The 27021-nt window shown below is 37.2% G+C and overlaps 1 protein-coding gene across 5 annotated transcripts in view; it reads left to right on the forward strand.

The window, feature by feature from the left end:
• Positions 1-27021, forward strand: part of CNNM2 (cyclin and CBS domain divalent metal cation transport mediator 2) — a 156489-nt gene that overhangs the window by 110393 nt on the left and 19075 nt on the right. For 3 of the 5 annotated variants that reach the window (XM_087725768.1, XM_087725765.1, XM_087725764.1), the window contains 6 exons: positions 6048-6185; positions 7075-7244; positions 7968-8090; positions 17161-17254; positions 18931-18996; positions 22588-22772. In XM_087725768.1, coding sequence (XP_087581894.1) covers positions 6048-6185; positions 7075-7244; positions 7968-8090; positions 17161-17254; positions 18931-18996; positions 22588-22772 — 776 coding nt within the window. Of the gene's footprint in view, positions 1-6047; positions 6186-7074; positions 7245-7967; positions 8091-13387; positions 13452-15060; positions 15102-17160; positions 17255-18930; positions 18997-22587; positions 22773-27021 lie in introns of all 5 variants that reach the window. The other 2 variants (XM_087725766.1, XM_087725767.1) reach the window with 2 other exon arrangements.

Raw genomic sequence — 27021 nt, forward strand, 5'->3', positions numbered from 1 at the left:
CCCCCCTCCCCTGGTGTATAGAATGCACAAATGATCTTAGGGCAAAAAGGGAAGAGATGCTACCTAGGTGTCACGGCTCCTTCACTTAATAACCAAGAAAGAAATCACTCAACTCCATGTTTCAGAATTAAGTGTACTTTTACTGATTATAAACGATGAGAAGCAAAGCAAAGCTGGATCTGAGCAAAAGCGCGTGAAAACAATAGATGTCAATACATGATTCATTCCCCTACCCTTGTACCCCAGTCCACAGTCCAATCATATATCACCACAACTGTCAGGTGGGAGACATCTTCAAACATCATCATCAGGTTGAAATACTGGACAGTTGGCCATGGCGCGAAACTCCCCTCCTTCCACATGCGCAAATGAATGGTGAGAACAACTTCCAACTAACAGTTCTCCTGTACAGATTATTTCCCCCACCCAAATACCATGCCCTCCCTCCCCGTTTCAATGGCAGCCAAAAAGCAAGCAGCAAAACAGAGGCTGACATCCGGCCCTCCTCCAGAAAAGGGATGATCACGCCTGCAGAAACGAAAAAGCACAGACAAACAAACGAACAACATAACATAGAAGAAAAAGGGAAAGGGAAAGAAAAGAGAAATCAATGGAGGTCAAGGCTTGTCTGGGTAGGCAGAGTAGAATTTACGAAGAGGTCGAGGGGCCCGTACATGGGACTTATCGACCCATTCAGCATGAGAGGGAGGAAAATGCTTCCATGCCACAAGATACTGAACACGATTTCTACGTTTTCGAGAGTCCAAAATTACTTTAATCTCAAAATGTTGCTCACCCTCAACCAGGAGTGGGGCAGGTGGAGCCGGTAAGGGAGTCCGCAACAGAGAAGTGCATTCTGGCTTTAGGAGGTTAACATGAAACACAGGGTAGACACGATTAAGATATTTAGGCAGTTCGAGATGTACAGAGACAGGGTTGATGACTTTTATAATCGGGAACGGGCCAACATACTTGGGGCCCAATTTCTTAGACCTTTGAGAGGTCTGAAGAAACTTGGTGGATAAATATACATGATCACCAACTTTATATTCCTTTGGCTTTGCCCTCTTTTTATCTGCCTGTTTCTTGTGTGCCTGATGCACAGCATCCAGTGCCCGGTAAGCCAAAGGCCACATCTCCCGGAGGCGATCACTCCACTCGGAAAGGGATAATAATTGCGGTTTTTCGCGAGGAATCTCGGGGATAGGCACAAAATCATGTCCGTACACCACCCTGAAGGGCGTAAATCCCGTGCTGCTGTGAACCGAGTTGTTATATGCTACCTCAGCATGAGGCAACAGCTCCACCCAGTTATCTTGCTGGTAATTGATGAAACAACGGAGATATTGTTCCAGTACAGAATTAGTCCTCTCACAGGCACCGTTAGTTTGAGGGTGGTGGGCAGAGCTTAAGCCCTGGGCAGAACCAATTAACTTCAGAAACTCCTTCCAAAACAAGGAGGTGAATTGGACCCCCCTATCCGAGATGATGTGGTCTGGCATCCCATGCAGACGATAAATATGTGTAATAAACAATTTAGCCAGGGATTTAGCGGACGGGATCTTGGAACAAGGAACAAAATGAACCTGCTTGGAGAACAAGTCAGTAACAACCCAAATCACTATATTTCCTTGACTTTCTGGCAATTCAACAATGAAATCCATGGAGATCTCCTTCCATGGTGCCTCAGGACGGGCTACCGCCTGGAGCAACCCTTGAGGCTTTCCTGGTGGACGCTTTGCTGCAGCACAAGTGGGGCAACTAGCCACATAAGATTCAATGTCTTTTTTCAATGAGGGCCACCAAAATGGCCTCTTGACGAGATGCAGGGTTTTCACAAAACCAAAGTGACCGGCCATGCGAGAGTCATGAGCACGCTGAAGGACCATGGCTCTAATGGTTGCGGGAACGTACAATTTAGCCCCAATCCAAGCTAGGCCATCCTTCATGGTGCATTCATCCGTATGTTTTGTAACGAGGTCTTGTGTGACTTCCAAATTGGAATTGGCCTGGCTTCTGGTGACAACAGGAATGGCCAGGCTTCTCATTGGCATGACAGGTTGGACAACACTCAGCTTTGAACTGTTATATTGAGGAAGTCTGGACAAAGCATCCGCCATAAAGTTCTTCCCTCCTGGGATATATTTCAAAGTGAAATTAAATCTATTGAAGTGTTGTGCCCATCGCATTTGTTTAGGGGATAGTTTCCTGGGGGTTTTCAATGCCTCCAAGTTTTTGTGATCAGTCCATACCTCAAAAGGGTGTTTTGTCCCTTCCAAAAAATGGCGCCAGGTCATTAAAGCCCACTGGATAGCAAAAGCTTCTTTTTCCCAAATAGCCCATTGCCTCTCAGTTTCTGTAAGCTTACAAGAGGTATAAGCACAGGGTTGTAACTTCCCTTGTGCATTCGCCTGAAGTAGTACTGCCCCCACTGCAACATCACTAGTATCTGCTTGGACCACAAAAGGTGAATCCATGTCCAGATGTTTGAGGACCGGTTCAGCTGCAAACAGACGTTTTAATTTCTCGAAGGCAGCCTGACATTCCATAGTCCAGTTCAAGGGTTTACTCGGTCTGGGTTTCGCCCCCCTTCAATTTCAGGAGGTTTGTAATTGGCAGAGCAATCTTGACAAAAGAAGGAATAAATTTACGATAGAAATTGGCAAAACCTAAGAAGCTTTGTAACTGTTTACGTGTGCGGGGGGCTGCCCATTCAGTGACCGCTTTGACTTTTGCTGGGTCCATTTCTATCCCCTTGTGGGAGATGCGATACCCCAGGTAGTCCACCTTTTCCTGATGAAATTTGCATTTGGACAATTTAGCATATAGTTCTGCTGCGCGATGTTTCTTGAGCACAGTGCGAACCAGTTTCACATGTTCTTCACGTGTTTCCGTGTAAATAAGGATATCATCCAAATAGACCATCACGCCTTTGTAAAGGTGGTCATGTAAAACCTCATTAATTAATTGCATGAAAACAGCTGGCGCCCCCTGCAGTCCAAACAGCATAACTCGAAATTGGAAACAGCCAAGAGGGCAATTAAACTGAGTTTTCCATTCATCCCCTTCCTTAATTCTGACTCGATAGTATGCCTTTCGCAGATCTAACTTTGTGAAAATTTTCCTCTTCCCCAATTGAGCTAGCATGTCCTTCAGGGGGCGTAGCATATCGAATGCGTAACCATCCTTTCCTCCAATTTATGCGTGGGTTCCATTTACGTAGCCAGGGTAATCCCAACATAAGGGGTCGGTCCATCCCTGGGGCTACAATAAAATTTATCATTTCTTAGTGGGTTCCCATCCACATCTCAATAGGTTCAGTAACAAAATGAGCAGGGTTTCACCCCCCAAATAGAGCCATCTAATTGGCAAAATGCAATTGGGATTTTCAAAGTTTAATCCCAATTTTTCTATTATTTCCGGGCTCATAATGCATCGTGAACAACCGGAATCCAAAAGAGCTGGAATTTTCTCTTGTCTACCAGAAGAAGGCACTCTAAGCTCAACTGGGACAGTTATGGGCCCCGAACGGGAACTTACTCAACGTTCCGTCTCATCAGAGTCACTGTCATCGGATGAGCTGAGGGTTTTGTTTTCTCCTTCTTCCGGGTCGAAACGCCGAGAAGGATCCTCCCCTGTTAAGGCTGGTTCCTTCCTTCTGCTGGGAGGTTTCTCTAGCTTTTTCTCTTTCCGAGGGGGTGGCGCTTTGGCTGATCTTGACTCGGCAGTTTACGGCCCGATGCCCCTCCTTCCCACAGTGGAAGCACACGGGAGGCTTGGGTTTGCCTGTAAATCCACCCTTCCCCCCCTTTCGGCATTCATGGGAGGGGTTTTTTGGCAGGGGTGGGATTCCTCGCCCTCCCCTTCTCCTTTGTAATAAAGTCTGGCTAGGTCAATTTCCACGTCGGCGGCTGCTTCATACCAGGGTTGCAATCTACCGGGGGGGGGGGTCTCCTGTTCAGACATTGCTGGTAAACCTCTTTGTTTAATCCATCAGCGAAACGGTCTAGCAAGGCTTCTTCAGACCAACCCCTCATATAAGCTGACAGCTCCTGAAATTCTTGCACATACTCAGCCGCTGATCTTTTCCCCTGTCTAAGAGTTGTAAATTTAATTCTGGCTCTGCGTTCAGTGAGGGGGTCATCAAAATGCTTCCTCAAAGCTGCCATAAATCCGTTAAAGTATCTTAAAAGAGGGGAGTCATTATTATGTAGCCCCACCATCCAGTCCGCTGCTTTTTTCTCCAAAGCCATTAATACAATTCTCACTTTAGCTTCATCAGACCCCAGATCTTGGCCATACATCTGCATATAATTCCACACATGAATTAGAAATTCTTTAGGGTCTCCCCTGTATGTCACACTTAAAGGAGGAATTTTAGCCATTCGGCGTCTGCGAGGGGCCCCCCTCTGCTCTTGGAATGTCTCTAGCCGCAGGGATTGGAGTCGGCGCTGGGTCATCTTGTGCAATTCCCCCTTCATCCCCCCCAGCCTCTCTCAAACTAGGCAAAATATACCTTCTCTCTATTTCTTCCTCAAGTCCTCTGTCCATTCCACTCTCTCGAGTCCGGCGCTTTTCCCACGCTCCTTCGAGAAGTTTCATGGCTTGGGACATCATGAGATTTTCCTCTTCAAGGCTTCGCCAGTCAGCTGTTGGTTTTCTGGGTCTCCTTACCATAATCCCAGTTAATGGTTCTTCAGATTCCTCTTTCTGTCCCACTCCCCAAGTCCACCTGGGTCGAACAGATTGTTCCTCTATTTGCAGGTCGGCCAACATTTCCGTTACCAAAGGAACTGCAGCCGCTCCCATGTCTTCCTCTTGATCACTGCCATGGAGGGACATTTTTCAGCATTGGGTGCACCCCCCTCGGAAGGTGTTCGCTCCGGGATGGGTGCGAAATGAGATCCAGCTTAATGTCACGGCTCCTTCACTTAATAATCAAGAAAGAAACCACTCAACTCCATGTTTCAAAATTAAGTGTACTTTTACTGATTATAAACGATGAGAAGCAAAGCAAAGCTGGATCTGAGCAAAAGCGCACGAAAGCAATAGATATCAATACATGATTCATTCCCCTCCCCTTGGTACCCCAGTCCACAGTCCAATCATATATCACCACAACTGTCAGGTGGGAAACATCTTCAAAGATCATCATCAGGTTGGAATGCTGGACAGTTGGCCTTGGCGGGAAACTCCCCTCCTTCCATATGTGCAAACGAATGGTGAGAACAACTCCCAACTAACAGTCCTCCTGTACAGATTATTTCCCCCACCCAAATACCATGCCCTCCCTCCCCGTTTCAATGGCAGCCGAAAAGCAAGCAGCAAAACAGAGGCTGACATCAGGAAACAGATGAGATGTACAGCCCCAGTGGCTTAACGTTAGGGAAAGAAACTTAGAAAGGACCCTTCCTCATGGATCAATCAGTTAAAAGCGGCAGGAGGAAGTTTGTGCCTTCAGATTTGCAAGATTCTGTTAATGTAGCCTTCTTGTAAAATAAAATTAGTTCATCTAATCCTGTTTCCTGTTTGATTTTCCATAATGTCAGAATAGGAGCCTTCCTTTTGCAGCCTCCTTCACAAGTCCTTTGGAATCATGAAAGAGTTGAGGAATTCTCTAGCTGGTTTGTGGAGGAGGAATGCTGAGGAAGAACTCTGTTTCTCAGGCAAACTTTACCTGATATCGGATTTGTTGCCATTATTTGTAAAGCCAGGAACACTTCCTCAGTGCCATAATTTTTAATGCAGAAAAGCAGCAGTGGGAGCACTCTGACAGGTTTTTCTTTACATGCTAGCCTAATGAAAACAGATCTTACAGTAGTTTGCTTTGATAAGGTAAAGACTTTGATCAAAAGTTACCCGACATTACAAACTTTTAATTAGATGGGTGGAGTTTCTCAGAGGCTTGTGGACTTTTATTACGTAAATAATAACAGCTTAAAATAATTGGAATAAATACAAAAATAATAAATTGGAATATAAACATGAAATCATAAGGTAAACACTGGAGCGAAATGTAATGAATCTTTTATTTGTTTTATCTCTAGCTGATAACAAGACCAAAAAGAAAGTAGCCCATCGGGAGAGAAAACAGGATTTCTCTGCCTTCAAACAGACAGATAGTGAAATGAAGGTTAAAATCTCACCACAGTTGCTTTTGGCAATGCACCGTTTCCTAGCAACAGGCAAGTGTGGTTTATTAAAGTTCTTATCTTATTAGGATCTAACTGCTAAATTGTTAACAGAATCAATAAAATAGTGGATGGAGTAGAGAAGCTGTGTTAGGGAATTGCGTATTGTATCTCCTTGTTCATTATATTCTCCTCTTATATTTTATGTTCAGTTCTGATAGAAATTCTGAGAGCTTAACAGAAATAGAGCTTGTACAACTTAAAATTGTTCAAGAAGGCCAGGAGCAGCATCACATTGCTTTCATAGACTTGATCAGACTAAAACTGAACTGGATGCCAGTAGGAAAACCATGTAACTTTCTTTGCCTTTCATTTAATTAAAAATAGTTGCTGGAGTGAAACAAACATGCAGGAGCACTGTCTGTTTTCTGCTTTTAATAGATTAACAGAGTTGGAAGGGACCTTGTAGGTCATCTAGTTCAACCCTCGCCCAAGCGGGAGACCCTACACCATTTAAGATAAACCTTTCCCTTTTCTCTCCCTCCAATCTCCATTCCCTTTTTTCTTTTACATGTGTGCCTTTTCCCTTTTGGGAGAAAAAATATTTTAGGCCAGATTTCCAGAGGTAGAGAAGAGCAAAAAAAATGGAAGAAGGATGTCTTCTTTAATTGCTTCCTCCATTTCTGGTCTCTCTTTATGAATAGACAGATATTACCTCCAGCCTAATATTGCCCAGATCGGTTGATAAATTCTTGGGCAGTCTGAGCAGTGACATGAACATAATGCACATGGCACAAGACAGAGGTAATAAATAACAGAGATGTGTTGGCCTGAGATATTTGCCATTCCACTTTTATATTTATTTTAATAATATGTTAATCAATATATTATGTCTTAACAAATGTACTATACATTATCAATCAAGTTGTTTTTATGTTTTCAGAGGTGGAAGCATTTGGCCCATCCCAAATGTCTGAAAAGATCCTCCTGAGGTTACTAAAGCATCCCAATGTGATTCAGGAGCTGAAGTACGATGAGAAAAACAAGAAAGCCCCTGACTACTACCTCTATCAGCGAAACAAACCTATTGATTACTTCATTCTAATTTTACAGGTCAGACCTATGATTATAAGCATTTGTTTCTCCTGCAACTCTCCTCTGACCTGCATGACTATTCAATGACATTCAATGAATGTTCAAAGGGTCATCATTATTCCTGCATTACGTTGTTATTTGTTCTGCCTGCATAGGGCAACTTAAGATTTGGTTAAGCAAAATACTATTCATCCTAATGGTGACTGAATGGCTTTAAAAAAATAAATGGCAGCTTCAGAGGTATTGGCAAAAGGTCCATTGGTAAGAGTGGAAGCTCTTTTTTCAGTGCAAATACTGGGAGGATGGAGCTGTGCTGGTTTAAAATATCAGGGAGAGGGCAAAAGTCAAGACAACAGTTCCTCCTTCCAAATTCTAGTCTGAGTCACTTTTTTAGAAAGACTTCAATCGACACCATCTTATTTAATGGGAAAATTATTATGTGTCTATTAAAATTTTGGGGGTGTCTGATTAAAGGAGCCTTGTAGTTAGGAGTAGAAAATACTAATACTTTGAAAAAAATCATAATTAACTGATAAATGTCAGCTCTCTCTGGTAAACCAGATAGGAAACATGACAAAATGAACTAATTCTACTTTATTGTAAGGCTACATTAATAGAAACTTGCAAGTCTGAAGACACAAATTTCACTACTTGGTCCAGTGAAGTGGGTCTTTCTTACATTTCTCTGACATAAAGCAACTGCAGGCTCCTGCTTCTCTTGTCTGATTGCTTCCTAGGCAGCATCTCCTCCTCTTTTCCCCCAAGATCTTTCATACATTCCATTACAATAAAGCAGGAGATGAAAGAAAAAGGCACAATCTGAAAATGACCGAAGAAATTGCTGTTGACCCTTTTGAAGAAAAGGTGAAAATATTAGCCTATGTAAAACCAGGGCCATGTATTACATTCTTATTCAGTTATTCAATGTATTGATCACCATACAATTTTAGATATACTCCTAATTAATATTAACTACTTTTAATGAACCATTAAAATCATCCAATTAATTCCATAATTTAAGTCCCTGTAGATGTTTTCAAGTCACCATTTCCATTGTTCACTATGTTGACTAGCGATACTGAGAATTGTAAGTTAGCAACATATGGAAGATAATGTTATCTGAATTTTGGGTTTTGGCATCATCAAAATAGAGTGAAAACCAAATTATTTTAAAGTAGTGGAAACAGAATGGAAACAACTAAGCAGCAAATATGCTTGAAAAATCACATTTCCTTCCAAAAGTAAATATTTTTAAGTCAATAACCAGAACAGATGACATTTTGATAAAATCCTGGTATGCATATTATTAACTCGGGGCATTATTTTATGGGTAATCTGTAATACGAATTGGACTAATCTTAGTTTTGCCTAATAAACTAAACAATTATGTATACTGTAGTAAGCAAACAGCACCACCTACCGGTTTGCTTTTAAAACAAATGACAACGAAAAACCAAACAATTTTGTGGTCTTTAGATCTGCTGTTTGACAATACTATTTAGTTTAATGCATTACTTTGGTGTTTTTAAATAAAACTGAAATCTTCTACAGTATTTCCACTTAACTATTATAGTTTTGATATTTTCACAAATCAATTCACAAGATAGTCTGAATGTTTGTTAGGAACAATATCTTTTTCATTGATAAAAATAATTTGATTTACACAAATTTGTTTACCTCAGTTATCTATGCAGATGTTATTTTTAGAGAGAAAAACAAACTATGAATTCTGAAGCCTTTGTCTGATGGCCAAAATAACACGAAGAGTCATTAAGTCATGAAGGAAATTTGAAATATGGTTGACATATGGTTTAATATATTTTATATTATAATTGCAGCTTTACTTGTTTTTATGAGGTATTTTTAAAAGCCTTTAAAATTAGTCATGAAGAAAAAAAGTTGCAAATCTGATCTTATTTAGCTTGTTTAATAATATATATTACTTTTTATTAAAAACTATTTCTGTATACTTAAAGAGTATATTTATTTTCATTTTACTAATCTTGTATACTGAATGTACATGTTTTAAAATTCAAACAGACTTTTGTTCCAAGAGTTGTTACTTATATGATAGATAAAATACACAGTAGAAAATTCTAATAAATAATAGAAACTCCTTTGCTCAACATAAACATAGTGACTTGTTTTATACTAAAAAGTAGAAGAATCTTCTGTTCTTGGGAAAAATATTTTTTTTAGTTCCACACACAGAAATATACTTACCAATTTTGGATAACAATTTATGCTTTTGATGTAGTCAGTGAAAACCTGTGCCACAACGTATATATTGCATAAAATTCCTTATATAATAAGGTGCTAAGAATGATCCCACCTAATGAATGTTTAAGCAAAAGCGTTTTAATCTTATATTTCTAATATAGTTGTTTTCTTGGCCTCTGTGATCAGGATCATAGTCTATTCTTGAGTCATTTATCTGCTTAAGTCACCTCTAGCTTTGAATGAATGAATTCTTTGTTATAGCCAAAGGCCTATAAGAAATAAAGTCCAGACAGTAATCCAATACTGAGTTACATAATGAATAATACAGTGTGAAACAAACAGATTCTAAGATAAAAGCAATGAGGAATAAGTGCTATAGCTAGAGAAGGAACTGGTTTTGATAGTATACTCTTACTATTTATTGCTGTACTCCACATGTTGCATACAGAATTTGGCTGTGTATAAGATTGAGGAATTAATCTGGGTGCCCTTGAAAGTTTACTAAATGGAACATAATTATCATTATGTAAATTCCTTTAGAATTAACATTATTTTATTTATTTATTTGTTTAAAAGATTTGTATGGCCACCTATCTAACCACTTAATAAAACAATCATAAAAACAATAAAAACTGTAAAATAATAAAAACCCTGAGCCATAATTGTACCTCTTGAAATGTCCCCCTTGAGACGCCTTACAGCAGTTTCAATTGTAATCTTTCCATAACTTCTATGCATGCAATGTCAGCATCTCAATAAAAACTGAAGTTCTGGAAGACTAGAATGGTGTGTGTGTGTGGGTGGGGGTGTCTGTCAAATCACCAGATCACCAGTGGGAAGGTAGGAGCAGCAGAAAAGGCATACTTCCAAGACCCTACAAGATTTCAGGGAGGGGACCTTGAGTGTGCCTACCCTATCTGATCTAGTGGGTGTATATTCTTAGAGACAGGCAGCCCCACAAATAATCAAGCCCCATGGCTTGTAGGGCTTTAAAGGTGATAACACTTGGAAGAAATCAGGGATCCAGTACGGTTCATACAATAAAGGTATAACATAGGTGAGCCTATGGGCACCCAATACTCTGGGTGCCGCTGTGTTCTGGGCCAGTTGTAACTTCCAAGTGGACTTTTAGGGGAGATTTAGAGCTTTACAATAATGCAGCCGTGAGGTAACTATTATGTGAGTGATTGTGGTCCAGAAAAGAATGCAAACATAAATCTGTAAAAAAACTCCCCTTGCCATGGCTATATATGCTCATTAAGCAAGAGCAGTGAATCTAGGAATCCTCCCACCTCAAATTGCACACCAGCGTAGTTCATGGAAATGCAATCCCATCGCTAGTCAAAGATGGCAAGTCACCATTCCCTGGTTGGCCAAACACCCAATGCCAATCTGGCAAGATTAGTCTGGGTTGAGTTGAAGTCCCCATCCAGACCCACATAGCCTCCAGGCACTCAGAAACACTGCAATAGCATCACTTGCCCAGCTCCAGTAGAGATGTACTGTATAATGTAAGCCTCATTATATACAGCATTGTGTGAAGACATTTCATTTGTATCAAGTGTCCTTGAGTCAAAAGAACAAGTACAAACTTTTTTTCGCTCGTTGTAAATCTGCCTTCCAGCAGAGCAGAAGAGCAAATGTGAAGTCAAGCTTGAGAGAAGGCTTTGTGATGATTTGGGAGTTCCAAGGTGGCAAGATTCCATTTCCTGGATGCAATATTAAAGACTAAGGTCAACTCATTTGCTACTCAGCATACCAGAAATTATTGTTCAAAAAGTACCCTTATAGCTAAAGCTCTCGGGAAAGGATTTGTCAGTAATTTAGACTCCGACTTGAAGATTTTTAATGGTGCTCAAAATTTGTTTTATAACTCAAAAGGATTTTACCTTCCTCTGTGCTGAGTCTATTTTTCTCTCATTTGCTAGATCTAGTCATTGTTTTATTACCTCATATCAAAATGTAAAGAAAATAACTTCGAGTGTAAATCCTTCTTACGATTTTTGATCACTTCAAGGGATAGTTGCTTTTTAAAGAGGATGATGGTTTCTCTACTACTCATGCAGACTTTGTGAAATGTACTGTCAGTCTTCCTATAAAGAAAATTCTCATTATCTTTCTTGGCACTTCTTAAAAATTAGGTCATTAAAAATATAGCTAGAAATATCAATGACTTTTTTCCATTTATACCCATTTTGTAAAAAAAATTCCATTTTTCTTTTTTTTTGAAATTATAGTCATTTAAATGGGGAAAAAAACCACACAAATCAAATGTAAATGTGAGTGTGGGTCATTCTGTCTTGGCTATTTATATCCCTACAGGCAATCCTCAACTTATGACTGTGATTGGGACAAGAACGTCTGTCATAAATCATTGTGGTCATAAGTCAAAGTCAGATCTGATTTTATGACCATTTTAAGTGAATTTAGCTTCCCCAATGGGTGTTGGCAAGAAATATATATCACATGACCGCAGAATGCTGTAAATGTGTGCTGGTGGCCAAGTACCCAAATTATAACCATGTGATCAAGAGGGTGTGTGATAATTGTAAATGTGAGTACTGATCAATTTTCCCAAGGCTGTCATAACTCTGAACTTGGTTAAACAAATGATCATAAGTCAAGAACTATCCTTATGTACCAAATGAAGCTGAACAAATACCTTTTCTATTAATGGACCTCTAGTGTTCTGAAACTTAGATCAAAGAGCATTCTCTCCCAAAGCATTCGCAGATGTAAGAGGGTAAAGCCTCATGTAATGCAGTCCATCAATCCAATGGTTGAACTCTATAATTGCCAATTCACACAATCACACAATTTGACTAGGTTTGAGAATCAGTGTAGTGATTAAGTTCCCATTTAGTCATGGAATTCAATGAGTGTTTTTGGTTTAATTACTGTCTATTAATCCAAAGCACCTTAAAATGTTTTAAAAGAAAGAAAGATACTGTCTGTATTACATGGTGAAGGGTTTCACAGAAGGCCTCAGTTTTATTTGGATCAGAAATTTTTTTGATCTTTTTTATATAGAAATATGTAACAGTATATCTAACAAATTTGTAGAATTTGTACTTATAGAAACTGTGCAATTGTCTATTGCTGTCTTTAGGCCAGTATTTAGGGTAATATAGCTATGACACTTTTGATGATCTCTTTGTATTGTTTCTCAAATGTGTTGGTGGGATGAATTCTTGGAATTGTGTAAAGCTTTATTCTGAGAGTTAGAATTCATTCTATTTTCCATAGAGATTTTGGTTGGGTTCACACATTAAAAGTTATAATATAATTTGTTTGGTTTTAGCTCATAATAATAAGCTACTTCAATTGCATTTTCTTTAATAAGCCTAAGTCAAAGCAACTTCGGAGTACCACCATGTGTGAGCCTTGCCTTTCACAGAATTTTATCTATCAAGGTGTAATCCTATTTTACACAGGAATTAAAATTAAAGCATTCTCAATAGCTGGATATCCACCTTCATTTAAATAATTCAATCAAAAGAGAGTCTATTACCTTCTTTGATAATTGATTCGTCTATTGTGTTGCTCTCATGGTTAGAAAGATTTTCCTAATATTTAGTATGAACTGATTTTACACCATTACTCTTAGTCCTGTATGCTATGAGAACTTTCTTCAGGTTAAAAGTTTGATCATATTCTTTTCCTGATAATGCATTTAATCCAGTTTGCATTCCTGCTGTTGTTCTGGTCCTACCATAATTTCTGACCACGCTGAAAAATATTTGACAATGAGATCAACTCCTAACTAATTAGAAAAACTTATCAGATTAAGAAGGATAAATCTTTGAATGTTTGTTTCAGAAAAATTTATTCCTGATTGGCATGATGGCTGTAATATTATATCTCATACAGCAGTGTATATATCTTTATATAAATGATTTATTTATTTTATTTGTTGAATATATTTCTTGTCTTTTTTCCAGGAGCAACATATAGCTTACAAAGAGAAATCCATTTGTCCTGTGAGCACGATTGCACCGAGAAAAAGTGATTGTCTCTAAGTCACCACTAAGTTTCTATAACTAAGGGTAGTTTTGAACCTAGACCTTACCATTCCTACTTCAGTCTCTTAAATACTATTTCACACTGATTCCTCGTGGTTCCATTTGATTTTCCACTTTAGGACCATGTCCAGGCTACTCTTTCTCAGTCCCATAGAATACAATTTCCACGGGATTGCATTTTCAGCTATCTTAAATCTTATTCTTTCTAGGATCCTCCTGAATTTCAGTCACACAAAGATCTTTCTGCCATTCAAGAAGACATCCTATCATATTGACTTCATGAAGCCTGCTTGGGACGAACCTACCATCAGCCTTTTCATGGCTCAGAGGCTTTTTACACTTTATAATAATTACTCTTAATGTTATTTGTTCAGCTGACTATGAGATGGTGCCAATTATTCATTTTTCTCAGTCACTTTTGGAAATACCTCCGCCTTCCATGGAAACTTGTGTCTCTTTTCTTTGATGGACAGGATTTACCAATAAGACTGTTGACCTTTCTTTGCTCTTATTTCCATTGGACTTACAGTGGGATACACATTTAGGCTTGGATCAAATAAATAATTGCTGGTTGGTAACAAAATGACATCTGTTATATAGAACCTCTTTGCAAGTTGCTTAAAGTTTTTAGTTTTTTTGGAATTAATCCAATCAGGTCACCTCAGAGAGCCATTGTTCATATAAATAAGCACAGTAACATTATTCTCTGTCCATGATGCAACTTACCTTGCAAATTTTAGAAAATATGTATTCAGCATTTTTGTAAAAATGCATCCTGTCAGAGAAGACAATGAAACTTCCATCTATCTAAAATCAGTCACATTCTTATATATAATAACTGTATCATTGTGGTAGACAACATTATTAAGGTTTTGCTTTAATAAACTTGTCTTCATTGAGCCAGCACAGATATTTCTGTCAGAATTAAATCAGGATCCCTGTTGCAAACTTTTCTCCATCCTTAGAAGAAACCTCTCCTCTATGTTTTTTAAATTCACTTCTCTTTTGTCTCAAGATCATTTTGAATTTTCTTTTCTTTCTTATAGAATATTAACATCAGTTTGAATCATCTACTAATTTCATAAATCCCTTCTATTTCTTCATTCAACTCATTAATATTGATGAAAATAGTCCAGGACTAAGCTTTGTGGTATCCTATTTTATATCTCACTTCAGTTTGAGAAATTAAAATTCAGTTTCAAGAATGGTTTTCAAATAGTCTGTAGACCCATATTATAGATGCATGAATCAGCTGATACTTGCTAATCAGACTGTCACAGAGTAGCTGATGATTTTTTTTGCTAGTCAAGATACATTTATTCCTAATGCATTGACGCAGTCTATAATAAATTAATAAATTAGTTTTGAAAAATTTGTTCTTAATAAATCCACACTTTTAGTATTTCCCATATTATTTTCAAGTCTCTTAACATTAATTGCCTTAAAAACAAAACCTTCCCAGGTATCAGACTGACTGGTCTGCAGTTCCTTTTTTCTATAAGGACATTGCATTCCTTCTTCTAGTCATCTGTTATTTCACCTGGTTTGGAGAGTTTTGGCCAGATCTTCAGCAATTTCCTTTTGTTCCCTAGGATGCAATCCATCTGGCCCTGGAGATTTGAACTCATTGAAGGTCAGTATCTGACTAATATTTCTCACAAGCTTGAACTAGAAACCTGTTCCTTCCTCGGGTTCTTCATAATTCCCTGGTGGAACACATATTCTTTTCTCAGAGAAGACTGAGCTAAAATAGGAATTGAATAGTTTTGCTTTTGTTATCTGTTATCATTTGCTATCTTCAGTTAGCAGCTGGTGTACTATTTTCCCCTCTTTCTTTTATTTTATACATACCCAAATAATCTCTTTTTGTTATTCCTGAGATCATTTGCTAATTCATCTTATTCTGAGTTTTGCTTTCCTGATATATTCTCTGCAAATTTTGGTTACCTGTATGTAGTATTCTTTAATGATCTAGTAGCTCTCTGTTCATTTTTCCTTTAAATTCCACTTTAGCATTTCTAAATAGGATATTTGAAGTGGTGAATCTCATTCGTTTGCATCTGTTAAACCCTGGTTCCATTTTAAAAGCATTCATCTCTGCTAACATTCATAGACAGAAAGAGAAAAAGCTATTTAGATTTTATCCTCTAGGCGGGACCCCAACAAAGAGAAAAGCACTGCACGAGTGGTGGGTTTCAAAAATTTTTGGAACCTCTTCTGTAGGTGTGGCCTGCTTTCTGGGTCCACCGGTGGAACCTTTTCTAACAGGTTCGGTAGATTTGACGAACCGGTTCTACCAAATAGGTGCAAACTGGTAGGAACCCACCTCTGCACTGCACTCTTCACAGCTCTCAGCTGAAGAAAGCTGTCAGCCCTCATGTATGAATTCTCACTTTTAGAGTGGTAGATTTCTGCCTCTGGGGCCTGGAAATCATGTGATTTCCAGAAATAGTGTGATGAAAGTACTAGTAAAGTCAAAATTAAGCAATGCAAAACTGAACTGAATGCCAAACATACTGAGAGGAGTAATTGGTGGTAGTCTTTCCTGTTGGTAGATCACAGTAGGTGGTAGAAGAAAGGACAGCACAGAAATGAGTATCTGCTGACTGTGCTACTGAGGAACAGCAAAAGTAGGCTCTAAAATAAAATACTTGATAGATTTTCCTCCCAACTCAAGTGAAGAAAGCACTTTGCTGTAGACATGATAGTAGCAGAATAAGAACTGTTATTGAATTCTATTTTTTTTTCTTTCTCTTAGGTTATATTTTTTCAGTTCTTAATAAATATTCCTGTTTTTGTTTTGCTTATTTTTAATTCACTTTGTTCCCCCAAGTTCCCAATGTCTTTGGTAAAATTTGCCACCTTTAAGAGGACCTAAATTGAAACATTGAGCTCTTCCCGTCATAATCAACTTCTTGCTAGACTCTATGAAGCAGCCCTCAGTTCCATCTGGGAAAAACAGGAGCCATTCTCTTTGTGCACTAACCATGAAACATCAGATCCCAACAGCTTCTAAAATTTCCATTTTTGTATGCTGCTAATTAATTTGGAATTTGAAGCATGCAAAGCTTCAAAATTATAAATACCAGACATTTTTTTATATGTACTATCAGTGTTGAACAATTACACAAAAGATAGAATTCCTTGAACCTGGTACAGATCTTGTGATTCTTAAAGTAACAATGCTAGTTTCCCAATTTTGGAATTGATGTATTCTGCTCACATTGTACTTGCCATTTTCTTCCACTTTCACCACCAAACTGGCTTTTGTTCAGGCATCTACCTATCTGATTCTATAAAGCTTGCTTGCCTGGCCTTTAATATAATGTTATGAATCTACAGAGGGGAAAATAAAGTTATGGTATATATTGGAAAGAAACATAAAGCATTCCTTCAGATGTCATTGGGAAATATATTTGGCACTGTCCCACATAGTGAACTTGTTTAATTTATAGCCAGAATGGTTTATTCCTTTATTTAAAATATTTTATGTTCAATTATTGAATATAATTGAGAAAAACAGCCTCTGAGGTATTGAAGGAAACCAATTATACTTGGGAACACATGTAAAATAAAAACTATTTTTGAAAAAGAATAAATGATTGCTGAGGTGAATGAATTAATGGATCTGGCTAAAGGCCAGCATTTCCCCTAATTCTAAATAGGAAAGTTATCTTTTTTTTCCTCTGCAGGGAAAAGTAGAAGTAGAGGCTGGGAAAGAAGGAATGAAGTTTGAAGCTGGTGCTTTCTCTTACTATGGAGTGATGGCTCTCACAGCCTCACCAGGTAATTTTTCACCATCTCCATCTGAAACAGCTGTTAAGAGAAATGATGGCATACTATATTAGCTTAAGTCACTCAACCTGGAAGAAGTCATATGAATCATATGAATCAATGTTTATTGGCAAGAAAGTACCATAGTACCCAGACGTGCTATTTTAGTGAAAATCAGATAATAAAATCATTGCTTTTGCTACAAAGATTCGCGAAGACAATTAACTTCAGTTATCTTTTTCATAGCAAATTGAAAGATAGCCTGATAGAATCTTATTTAGTTGAAGTTTGCAAAAAACAAATGCCAGTTTTATTCAACAAAGATCAAAATTATTCAGCAATCATAATTTTGATCCTCTCACTTCTAGTAGATGATAAATAGATTTGTTAAAACCTAAGCTTTGGGGAGTCATGACAGAATATGTTAACAATCCATAGCAATGCATCTATCACAAGGATTATTTCAATCACTTTCTCTACTTAAGTACAGTATTCTACCTGTATCCTTCCCTGTAAGGGAAGAAACTGTTATTATCCTGAAGTATTCTGGTACAGTTGTTTCAATAGAGAAAGACAGTATAGTCTTTCAGTAGGTTCAGACAAATCTATAGAGAATTATTTAAAAAAAAATCTTTTTAGAGCTAGATTTTCAGCTTCCCAATCAGATACAGCACAATTTATTTTTGTTAAATCAGATCAGGAATAAAGGACAACTTGGGTCAAGCTCTGAATTTTCTCTTTGGCTTCATCTTTGTGCTACTGTTCTGTTGAGAAACCATTCTTGATGCTTTTGATAGCAATATGTTCAATTTTAGAAGTATTTGTTAGCACATATTGGCGTTGCCCTTCTCTCCTACTTTTCTCTGTATACCTGCTTTTGAAGGAACGAATTCCTTTTCCAGATATTTGATCACTTCATTTGTTGGAATGACTCCTCTTCTTTTACAACAAGAAGGTGAAAAAATTGCACGCTGGATTTCTGTATGGGTTGATATTATGGAAATAACTTTCTTTCTTTCTTTCTTTCTTTCTTTCTTTCTTTCTTTCTTTCTTTCTTTCTCATTTGCTACAATAATTTCCATCAAGATGGCTATTTACTTTCATTTCTGGTATAATTTAGAATTCCTGGATTAGGATTAAAAGAGTATGTAGTTGCTGCCCTCTTTGACAGCAAAAGATTATAAAGAAATAACACTATTTTGTATTTGAAAAAAGAAAGCAAAATGATTTCTTTCATTTTTTGCAAGGATTGTTTGTTTTAATGGCCTGTTTGAATAAGAGGATGAGCTTTGATTAGTACTTATATTGTTAACACAAATACAAAATGCATGTGTTTTTATGGGGCAGATACTTTCTTTAAACAGCTTATGATGATATCTTCTCTTGTATATCTCTAACTTCTATTGTTAGTAATATTATTCTAAAAATATTAACAGAACTGTATTTCAAATTCAGAGAATTTTGAACTGTAACTAAGAAGTAACTAAGAAAGAAGCATGTATTGTTTGACATCTGATTTCCTAAATGTTATTATGTTTTATTTTCCAATCAGTTTTTCATTGTTCTCTTTATGTCCTTTGCTTATATTTGAATTGTATTTGATTTCTTCACCATGGCAAACTGATTATTTCTTTAAAAATATTACTGTCCTCTCTGATTTTAGTCTCATTTCTTTTTCCCTTCTCTAGTTCCTTTATCCTTGTCTCGTACCTTTGTTGTCAGCAGAACAGACATATTAGCCCCAGGCAGTCCAGGTAAATATTTTGCTTCTTCTGTACCTCTGTTGTAACTTGCACCTACCCTGTAACTTATTAGCAACAGTTTTATATTCTGCATATCATCCTTTTAGAGAAGAAATGGTTTGGGTATAATCAGGGTATAACCAGAAATAACCAGAAACCAGAAATGGGTATAACCAGAAATAAAATTTTATAATCCTAATTTTTTATTTCTGATTAGATAATAAATGGATATTGAAACAAAAAGGAATTGTGTCTTGATATTTGTTGGGTCACGGAAACTTCTGCCTTGACAATTACCATTTTTCATATCTTTAAAAATACCACCAAGAACTAAACATATTTTTGAAAGCTAAACAAAGTATACAAGTTGTTTTACTGCTGTGGATTAGTATAAATTCCTATATATGAGAATATAATGAGTTAATTCGTCTAAAAGCTCTAGGAAGAGTAGGAACATTGACTCCATGCAGTCTTGCACTCAGTGGTGTTTTCCATGTGGAGTGAAGCAACAAAAACGGAAGGAGTTGTTTAAAACAGTCCATATGTTGTCCCCTTAAGGTAATTTCATTCAGAAGATGTCATGGATGAACTACTATATTCCTTGAACCAGATTGCACTCTGTCACAGTCTCTAATTTGCTATATCTGATGACAATCATAGCAGTCACATTTGCAAGTAATGCCAAAACCAATAAACTGAAAATTCAGCAAATTTAATTCTTTTGCCGCTATGTGTATTGTTTATAGGAAGGGCCAAAGCTCAGTGGTAGAGTTCATGTGGAAGAATGTAGTTCAGTCCAATCCAGATGGGCTATACCAAAATAGTGACAGGTCTGATCTAGATTAATCAATAGTCAATGTAAACAATATTAGTCTGGATGGGCAAACCTCTTTCATTGCCCAAGTCTTTAATTCTAATATATTGTTTCCACTCTATCTTTCTCTGTTAAGATTTCTTTGCTTCTTAAACTGCTTTTAGCCACTTCATTGCCTTATTCCTGTTTCAGCCATGAAGCCCTTAGCCTTCCTTGTTTAGAATCATAGAATCATGGAGCTGGAAGGAATCTTGGAGATTTTCTAATCCAATCCACTGTTCAAGGCAGGAGACCTTATATTATCCCAGAAAAATGATTGCCCAATCTTTTCTTGAAAACCTCACAGGATAGAGCATCAACAACCAAGGGAGGCAAGCTATTCCATTGATTAATCATTTTCACTATCAGGACATTTCTCCTTAATTCCAGATTGTATCTCTCTTTAACACGGTTTCACCCCTGAGTCTTATTTAGAGAATAAGTCAACTCCCTCTCCTCTGTGACAACCCCTCAAGTACCAGAAGACAGCTGTCATGTCATTCCCTAATCCCTCTCTTTGTTAGGCTAGAAGACATACCCAGATCTCTTTATATGTTTATCACATGATGTAGTCTCCAGTTCTATTATCATCTTCATTGCTCTTCTGTGATTTTCTAGCTTTTGGTCTCTGGCTTCTCTATATTATTATTATAATCAGAGTAAACTTTTGACACTTAATTATAGGAATGAACAACCTTTCCCATAATTTAATTCTTGTTTGGAAATTGGTTTAATGATTGATTTTCTGTGACTTCATGTATTAGGGGAGAAATTATCTAGGATATTTGATACAAATACTAAACTTTCTCCCAATTAATTCCTCATTTTTCAACTACTCCTATAGCTGTGTCATAAACAAACTGTTTGTGAACAATGAGCTAGAATTTGTCAGAATTCTTGCTTACTGGTAAACAAAGAGCTGTTGTTTGGTTTGCCTTTTTCCTGATGCAATGTCTCCAGTTCTATATCATCTGTGAGAATTTAGCAGCAGATCTGATGGGAGAGGTGAGCTAGGGGATCGGCAACTTCCTTAGGTGGTGGGAAAAGTAAGTGCCCCTAGGAAGGTGATAACAGCGGGAAATAAAATAATTAGTACATATAAGACCACAGAGATGACCTTGAAGAAAGTATGCAATGGAAATTACAAAAACATGATTTAAGCCTAGGATTTTTTTTAAAAAGGCTTCAATTGACTCTGCCTTAATTATCTTGTGTATAAGATGGAGGGATAGTATTTGGTATAGGATTGTATCCGTATTGAACACCAATTTTATCTATTGTCCATTGCAGTTATTTTGTTATTTTTGCAATGATATGCTCAGATGAACTTCCTATAATATGCAGAAAAACATTTAAAATGGCCACAATTAAATTCTATTCTGCTGTTGGTGTTTGAATAACTAACATAACTAAATACTACAAAAAGATTCTGAAACTTTGCCAAGCTTCAGTAATTATGTGGCAATACGTACTTGGGCTTTTTTCTTTCTTACAAATTGAATTTGAAATAGCAAATAGAACGTAGGGATTGACTTCCGTTGGTACAAATTGCTTCAGCCAATCATCCTCACTGGCCTGAACTCCGAGTTCCCTGCCACCTTGCACATAGCCAGGTCCATTGAGTTTGCTTTCTTCATCCTACTGATGCTGGCTGTGCCAGGCCTTTTTTCTGAGACCACTTGTGACATTTTTCCAATAGTGTGCAGCCTTGCACAAGTTGTGTATGGCCGCCTTGTCAGGGTTTGGAAGGATTCAAAGCCTTGTGAAAAGGCTGCCAATGATTTGGACAAGAAAGGTTTGATGCAGCCAGCAGCCTCAAATACTTGGTCAGCACTAGAAGAAAGAAGATGGTGATGCTCAGCTATGGTGGCAGGGCCTCCAAGTGAACATAGCATAGATGGCAGAGAGATATGGATGGGGGATTTGAAGTGTCTTTTTGGTCATAAGTGTGAAAGGACTGCCATGCACTCAAATTTTAATCATATGACCAGGGGGACACTGCGGTTGGAAATTTTGGAGACCAGTCATAAGTCAATTTTTTTCAGCACCATCATGATTTCAAATGATCTCTAAATGAATGGTCATAATATGAGGACTAGTTATATGAGTTTTGCATTATTAATTAACACCAGAGTATAATCACGTAGGTGAAAACTGAGAAAGTTTCTCTTAGAGCATCTGTAAATTGAAAATTAAGGTTTCATTTAGAATCATCAAACCGGCTTTCATTTTTTATTTTATTGACATACTGGTCTCTACATAAGTTGCAAAGTCATTTTAATTTCTCTTATAATTTAGGACATATTACTTGCTTATAATGCTGTGGAAAATGTTTCTAATCCCCCAGTGGTTTTACAAGCATTGGACATTTACTTGTGAATTTTATATTGCTGTTATGTTATGTTTTATGTTGTGTTTTATGTTATGTTTATGTTACATTATGTTTATGTTAATTATGTTATTCTAAACTATATGATACTGTTTTTATTAAAGTATTTTATTTTGAATTTGAATGCATTAGTTAGCGTTCAAACACATTTATTTGTGTTCAAAATGGTTTTAGAGGTTGAACAAGAAAAATTAACAAAGGACACGCATCTACATACTTCATTTGCTGAATAAGCCTCACAAATTTAAATTCAAGTAGCTTGTCAATTATCTCAAATTACCCTCTGTCTGTCCCATAAACTGATGTTGGTTTTTGGATTTCAATTGCATTCTTCTTATTTTTCTTTTTCTTTTTCCCCCAGCTGAAAATAAGTCACCACCTCGTTCTTGTGGCTTAAATCATTCAGATTCTCTTAATAGAGGAGATCGCATTGATGCCATGACACCAGCAATAGGGAATAGCAACAATCAGTTGAACTCCTCATTTCTTCAAGTATATGTTCCAGATTACTCAGTCAGAGCAATCTCAGACATTCAATATGTCAAGGTATGAAAGGGGAAAAAATTGGATCTTCTACCTGTAGTTGTAGACTGGGAATATAGGCTGTCTAAACTCTTAATTGTCAATCAGTTGTTTTGTCATAAAACACTCAACACTTGGAAAGAATTGTTTCAGATGCAGAACATTTTATCTGTTTAGAGGTGATCTTGTACTTCTTTTAGGGAAGAACTAAATGCTAACTGGATAAATTAATGAAGTTTGCTCAGTTAATGGCAGTTTGAGAGCTATTGTTGGAAGGAATCAGCAGTTAAACAAATCCCCCTTGGTCAACCATACTTTCACCTGCCTTCTCTTTTCAGCTAATACTTTCTAGCCACTCATTAGTGGCTAGAAAGTTGGAATTAGTTGGAAATCTTAATGCTTTTTACTTCATATATTATTCTGTTCCCAAATTGTTTGATATTTTTTTTAATACTTTAAAGGCATCTTTTAAATTTAGCTAATGATTTAGACAATGATTTGAATGTGTGTGGGAAGGATGGGTATTATGTGTGAGAATGTGGATAACAGAGATAGAAAGATAGCATGGTCATTTCATTTATCATTCATTTATTAGGTTTGTATGCCGCCCTATTCCCGAGAGACTCAGGGCGGCTTACAATAAAAAGGGAGGGGATACAAAAATAAAATAAAAACAAACAATTTAAAATTCTACAACAGCCGTAACCTCGAATGGGGCTGTATAGTTCAACAGCCCCAGGCCTGCCGGAACAGCCAGGTCTTAACTGCTTTGCAGAAGGCCGGAAGGGTAGTAAGCGTCCGGATCTCCACGGGGAGATCGTTCCAGAGGGCCGGAGCAGCCACAGAGAAGGCCCTCCCCCGAGGAGTCGCCAGCCGACATTGGCCGGCAGATGGAATTCGGAGGAGGCCTAGTCTGTGGGATCTAATAGGTCTTTGGGAGGTGACTGGCAGGAGGAGGTCTCTCAAGTAACCAGGTCCGATACCATGTAGGGCTTTAAAAGTAACGACTAGCACCTTGAAGTGTGTCCGGAGACCAATGGGCAGCCAGTGCAGCTCGCGGAGGATACGTGTAACGTGGGTGTACTGAGGTGCACCCACTATTGCTTGTGCGGCTGCGTTCTGGACAAGCTGAAGTCTTCAATTTTTTATTTATTCATTCTCACTGCTGGAAAGTGTCTTCACCACTTGGTTTGTTATTAGCATATTAAAAATGTATTATAGGTGTATAGCAACATAAGAACAAAAATAGATTTGCAATACTGAGACATCTAAGAAAATAGGTAAGGTACCAGAAAACTGGTGATGGGCAAATTCTGTCTTGAGCTACCAGATTCATACAAATGAGCATTCTAAAAGCAAATTTCTGTGTATTTGACATTTACATATCTAGTGGGTACCAAGTTATTCTGAACTTGTTATTACATTATTTAGGTATAGGTGATGGGCTTGCGTTGTGAATGACACAGAGCTAGGAGGTATAACTATTATTGTAATAATTTCTTGATAGGTTAGCAGACAAGACTGAAGCTTAACAGAATAATGTATTTTTTACTAATAAAACAATCAAAGGTATAACTATTACATGGGTAGACCTGGATTGTTTCTGAAGAACTATGTAAATTGAGGGTGTCCTTTTGGCCCACTAATAACAGAAGAAGCTGTTAAATACAACATACTGGATCAGAGATGACACAGTTACAGAGGCTCCTGCTAAAAAAAAAGTGTTGCCTTGGAAAACTATTAGTGTCTTGTTTTGAAGAGTCTGCTTGCCTAATTGATTTGTAACCTTTTGTTTAAGGCCCAAAAAGGGCTTCTCTGTGTTCTTTCTGGTCATGGATCTTCTTCACTTTGTCTCCATCCAGTTTTGTTCCTTCTTTGTTACCTTATAGGTACATCTATTCCTCATCCAATTTCCATTCTTTGTGCATAGGTGTGTGTTTTCCTTCTTTTTTATGATTCTGCTTGAAGGAAGAAAGGAATATGTATATCTTTGTGCATGTTCTTGTGAGTTACTCTGTGGGAGAGTGGTTTGTAAGCAGGTGAGAGAATAATTGGTATGTGCAAATGCAGAATCAATTTTATAAATTGTATACGTTACTAATAATTTGTGGTTGCTAGTTAATTCTTTTTTTCTCCTGGTCCCTTCTTTTGATACATACAGACATAAGTGTGTGACATGTGAGTTCATTTGATGCCTCTTGTTGTAGACATTGTAGGAGAAGAGTTGTGTTAATGTCTGGTAGGAAAAAAAACAGGAGTTTGGTAGAATTTCATCTGATGAACTAAACTCTCGCTCATGACCTTATACCTTTTAATAAAGTCTATCAGATGGAAAAGGTATTAACTCCTAATTTTTTTAACTCATTTGGAAGTCTCCAAAATTGGTTTCTTAGCAATTAGTTGTGGAACTGGACAATGCACAAGAGTTTGCTCTGTTTATTATTATTTGTCTAGTCTCTTTTTTGACGGAGCATGGGTGATTATAAATTCAGGATTATCTTTAAGGTAAATACAGTAGTTACACACAAAAAAAGGAATCTAATGTCTAAGGTATATATCTACCTGAATATATTAGCATTTGGAATATTATGACCGGTTCCAATCACAACATTTTGATTTAAAACTGTGCAGGCACTTTTAAAAAAATAACTGCCAGAAAGTGGAAAACACCAACAACTTGCATTGAAGTAATATCCTGCAGTGCAAACTTTATACCAAGCAAGGAATTTGCCTACATGATTTCTATGGGCTGGTCAAATTTATGACTCTATTTATTTAAGTGTATTTAACATATTTTTATCCAGTTTTTCTTCTTTAAAGCACTATGAATGTTATTTGAGAGAATAAGTGCTTTCAGTCAACTAGAATTTCTCCATATAGAGGGAGAAAAGGTTTTAATTAGCATTCATAGACTGCAACTGTCTTTTGTTCTGCCAAATGTTGAACATTCAAAAACTAGTGCTATATGCTATAATTAAACAAATTATTGTTATGTATTTGTTTAATGGAAACAAGTTATAATAAGCCTGCTTTAATAATAACACTAATATACATATTGTCCTGTCATCAGAAGAGACAGTGTATAAAGGACACTGGGTTTAAATTTGCTCAGGGCATGGAATTTAGTCAACAGCCAGGAGTTGATAAAGCAAGAAATGAAACTATTAGCTGCCCAGGGATTCAAAAAAGGAACCAATAGAAAATTGATACAGCCATTCTAAAATACAGTATAGAGCATCCATTCACAAACTAAATACATTACTTCCAATTCAAAGTTACTTCCCACTGGTGAGCTAAATCTCAGAAGTTACAACCTTCCACCCTCTACCCAGATGGGTTGCGTCATAAGATCCTCACGGAAGCAGTAATGACTTCCAAGTAAACCTTTACTCCCAAGGTTCTGTTTCTTGAGGCTCTGGACTTTTTGCTTCTCAGGCTTCTGGCTGATCACCCAGACAATCTTATTATTCCCATAGTTTATACATGGATTGGTGGCATCTTATCCAAGTCTGAGATGCAAAACACAAATTCATATGGGTGTTTTTTTTTCTTTTTTGTTTGAGTGAGAGCTGAGTGGTGGGGAATCACTGCCTTTTTAGTCTTTTCCAAATCTTGTCCTTCTTCTCTGAAGAAACCATGACATTGAGTATATTCAGAAATTCAAACCATGCCTAATATTGAATATAATAGACGTATATGGAATCTAATAGACATATATAGAAAAACCTAGTCCCTTCAAGGTCCTGATTTTTCTTACTGGGGCTTTTCTCATTTGGGGAGTTAAATCAAAGGCAGATTAAGAAAAACAGAGCTTTGTTCTCTTACTAACTACATAGAAAAGAATCCTAAATAACTATTATAATATGTGTCAGAGATCTCACTTTGCATTAATTTGAATAAGATGATTATGAAGGTATGCTAGTTTTCATTAAAAATAAATGCAGATGTTTTCAAGTACACTTTCTTTACAATGTGGTTTATTAAAGTTTTTTTTTTTGCTTTTCATCAGAGCAGGAAGCAATTTTTTATTAGGGTAGGATAATTTCAACTTATTACATAGAAATAAGTGTTCGGATTTTCAAGTTAGGATCCTTTAAAATCTGCTTTAAAAAAACTTTATAGACAAAATACTATGAAATTTACAGGGAAATTTCTGACAAATTCAGAAAGCACAGAATCACAAAGGAAAATTGATTAAGAATAATAATGCTCCTTCCTGAATCTACTGGAGCATCCTGAATACAATGATATGAAAATTGGAGTTTTGATTCAG

Source organism: Thamnophis sirtalis, unplaced genomic scaffold, assembly GCF_051295495.1.
Source record: "Thamnophis sirtalis isolate CommonGarterSnake01/CBP01778 unplaced genomic scaffold, rThaSir2_p1.2 scaffold_11, whole genome shotgun sequence".
In the NCBI taxonomy this organism is placed as follows: Eukaryota; Metazoa; Chordata; class Lepidosauria; order Squamata; family Natricidae; genus Thamnophis; species Thamnophis sirtalis.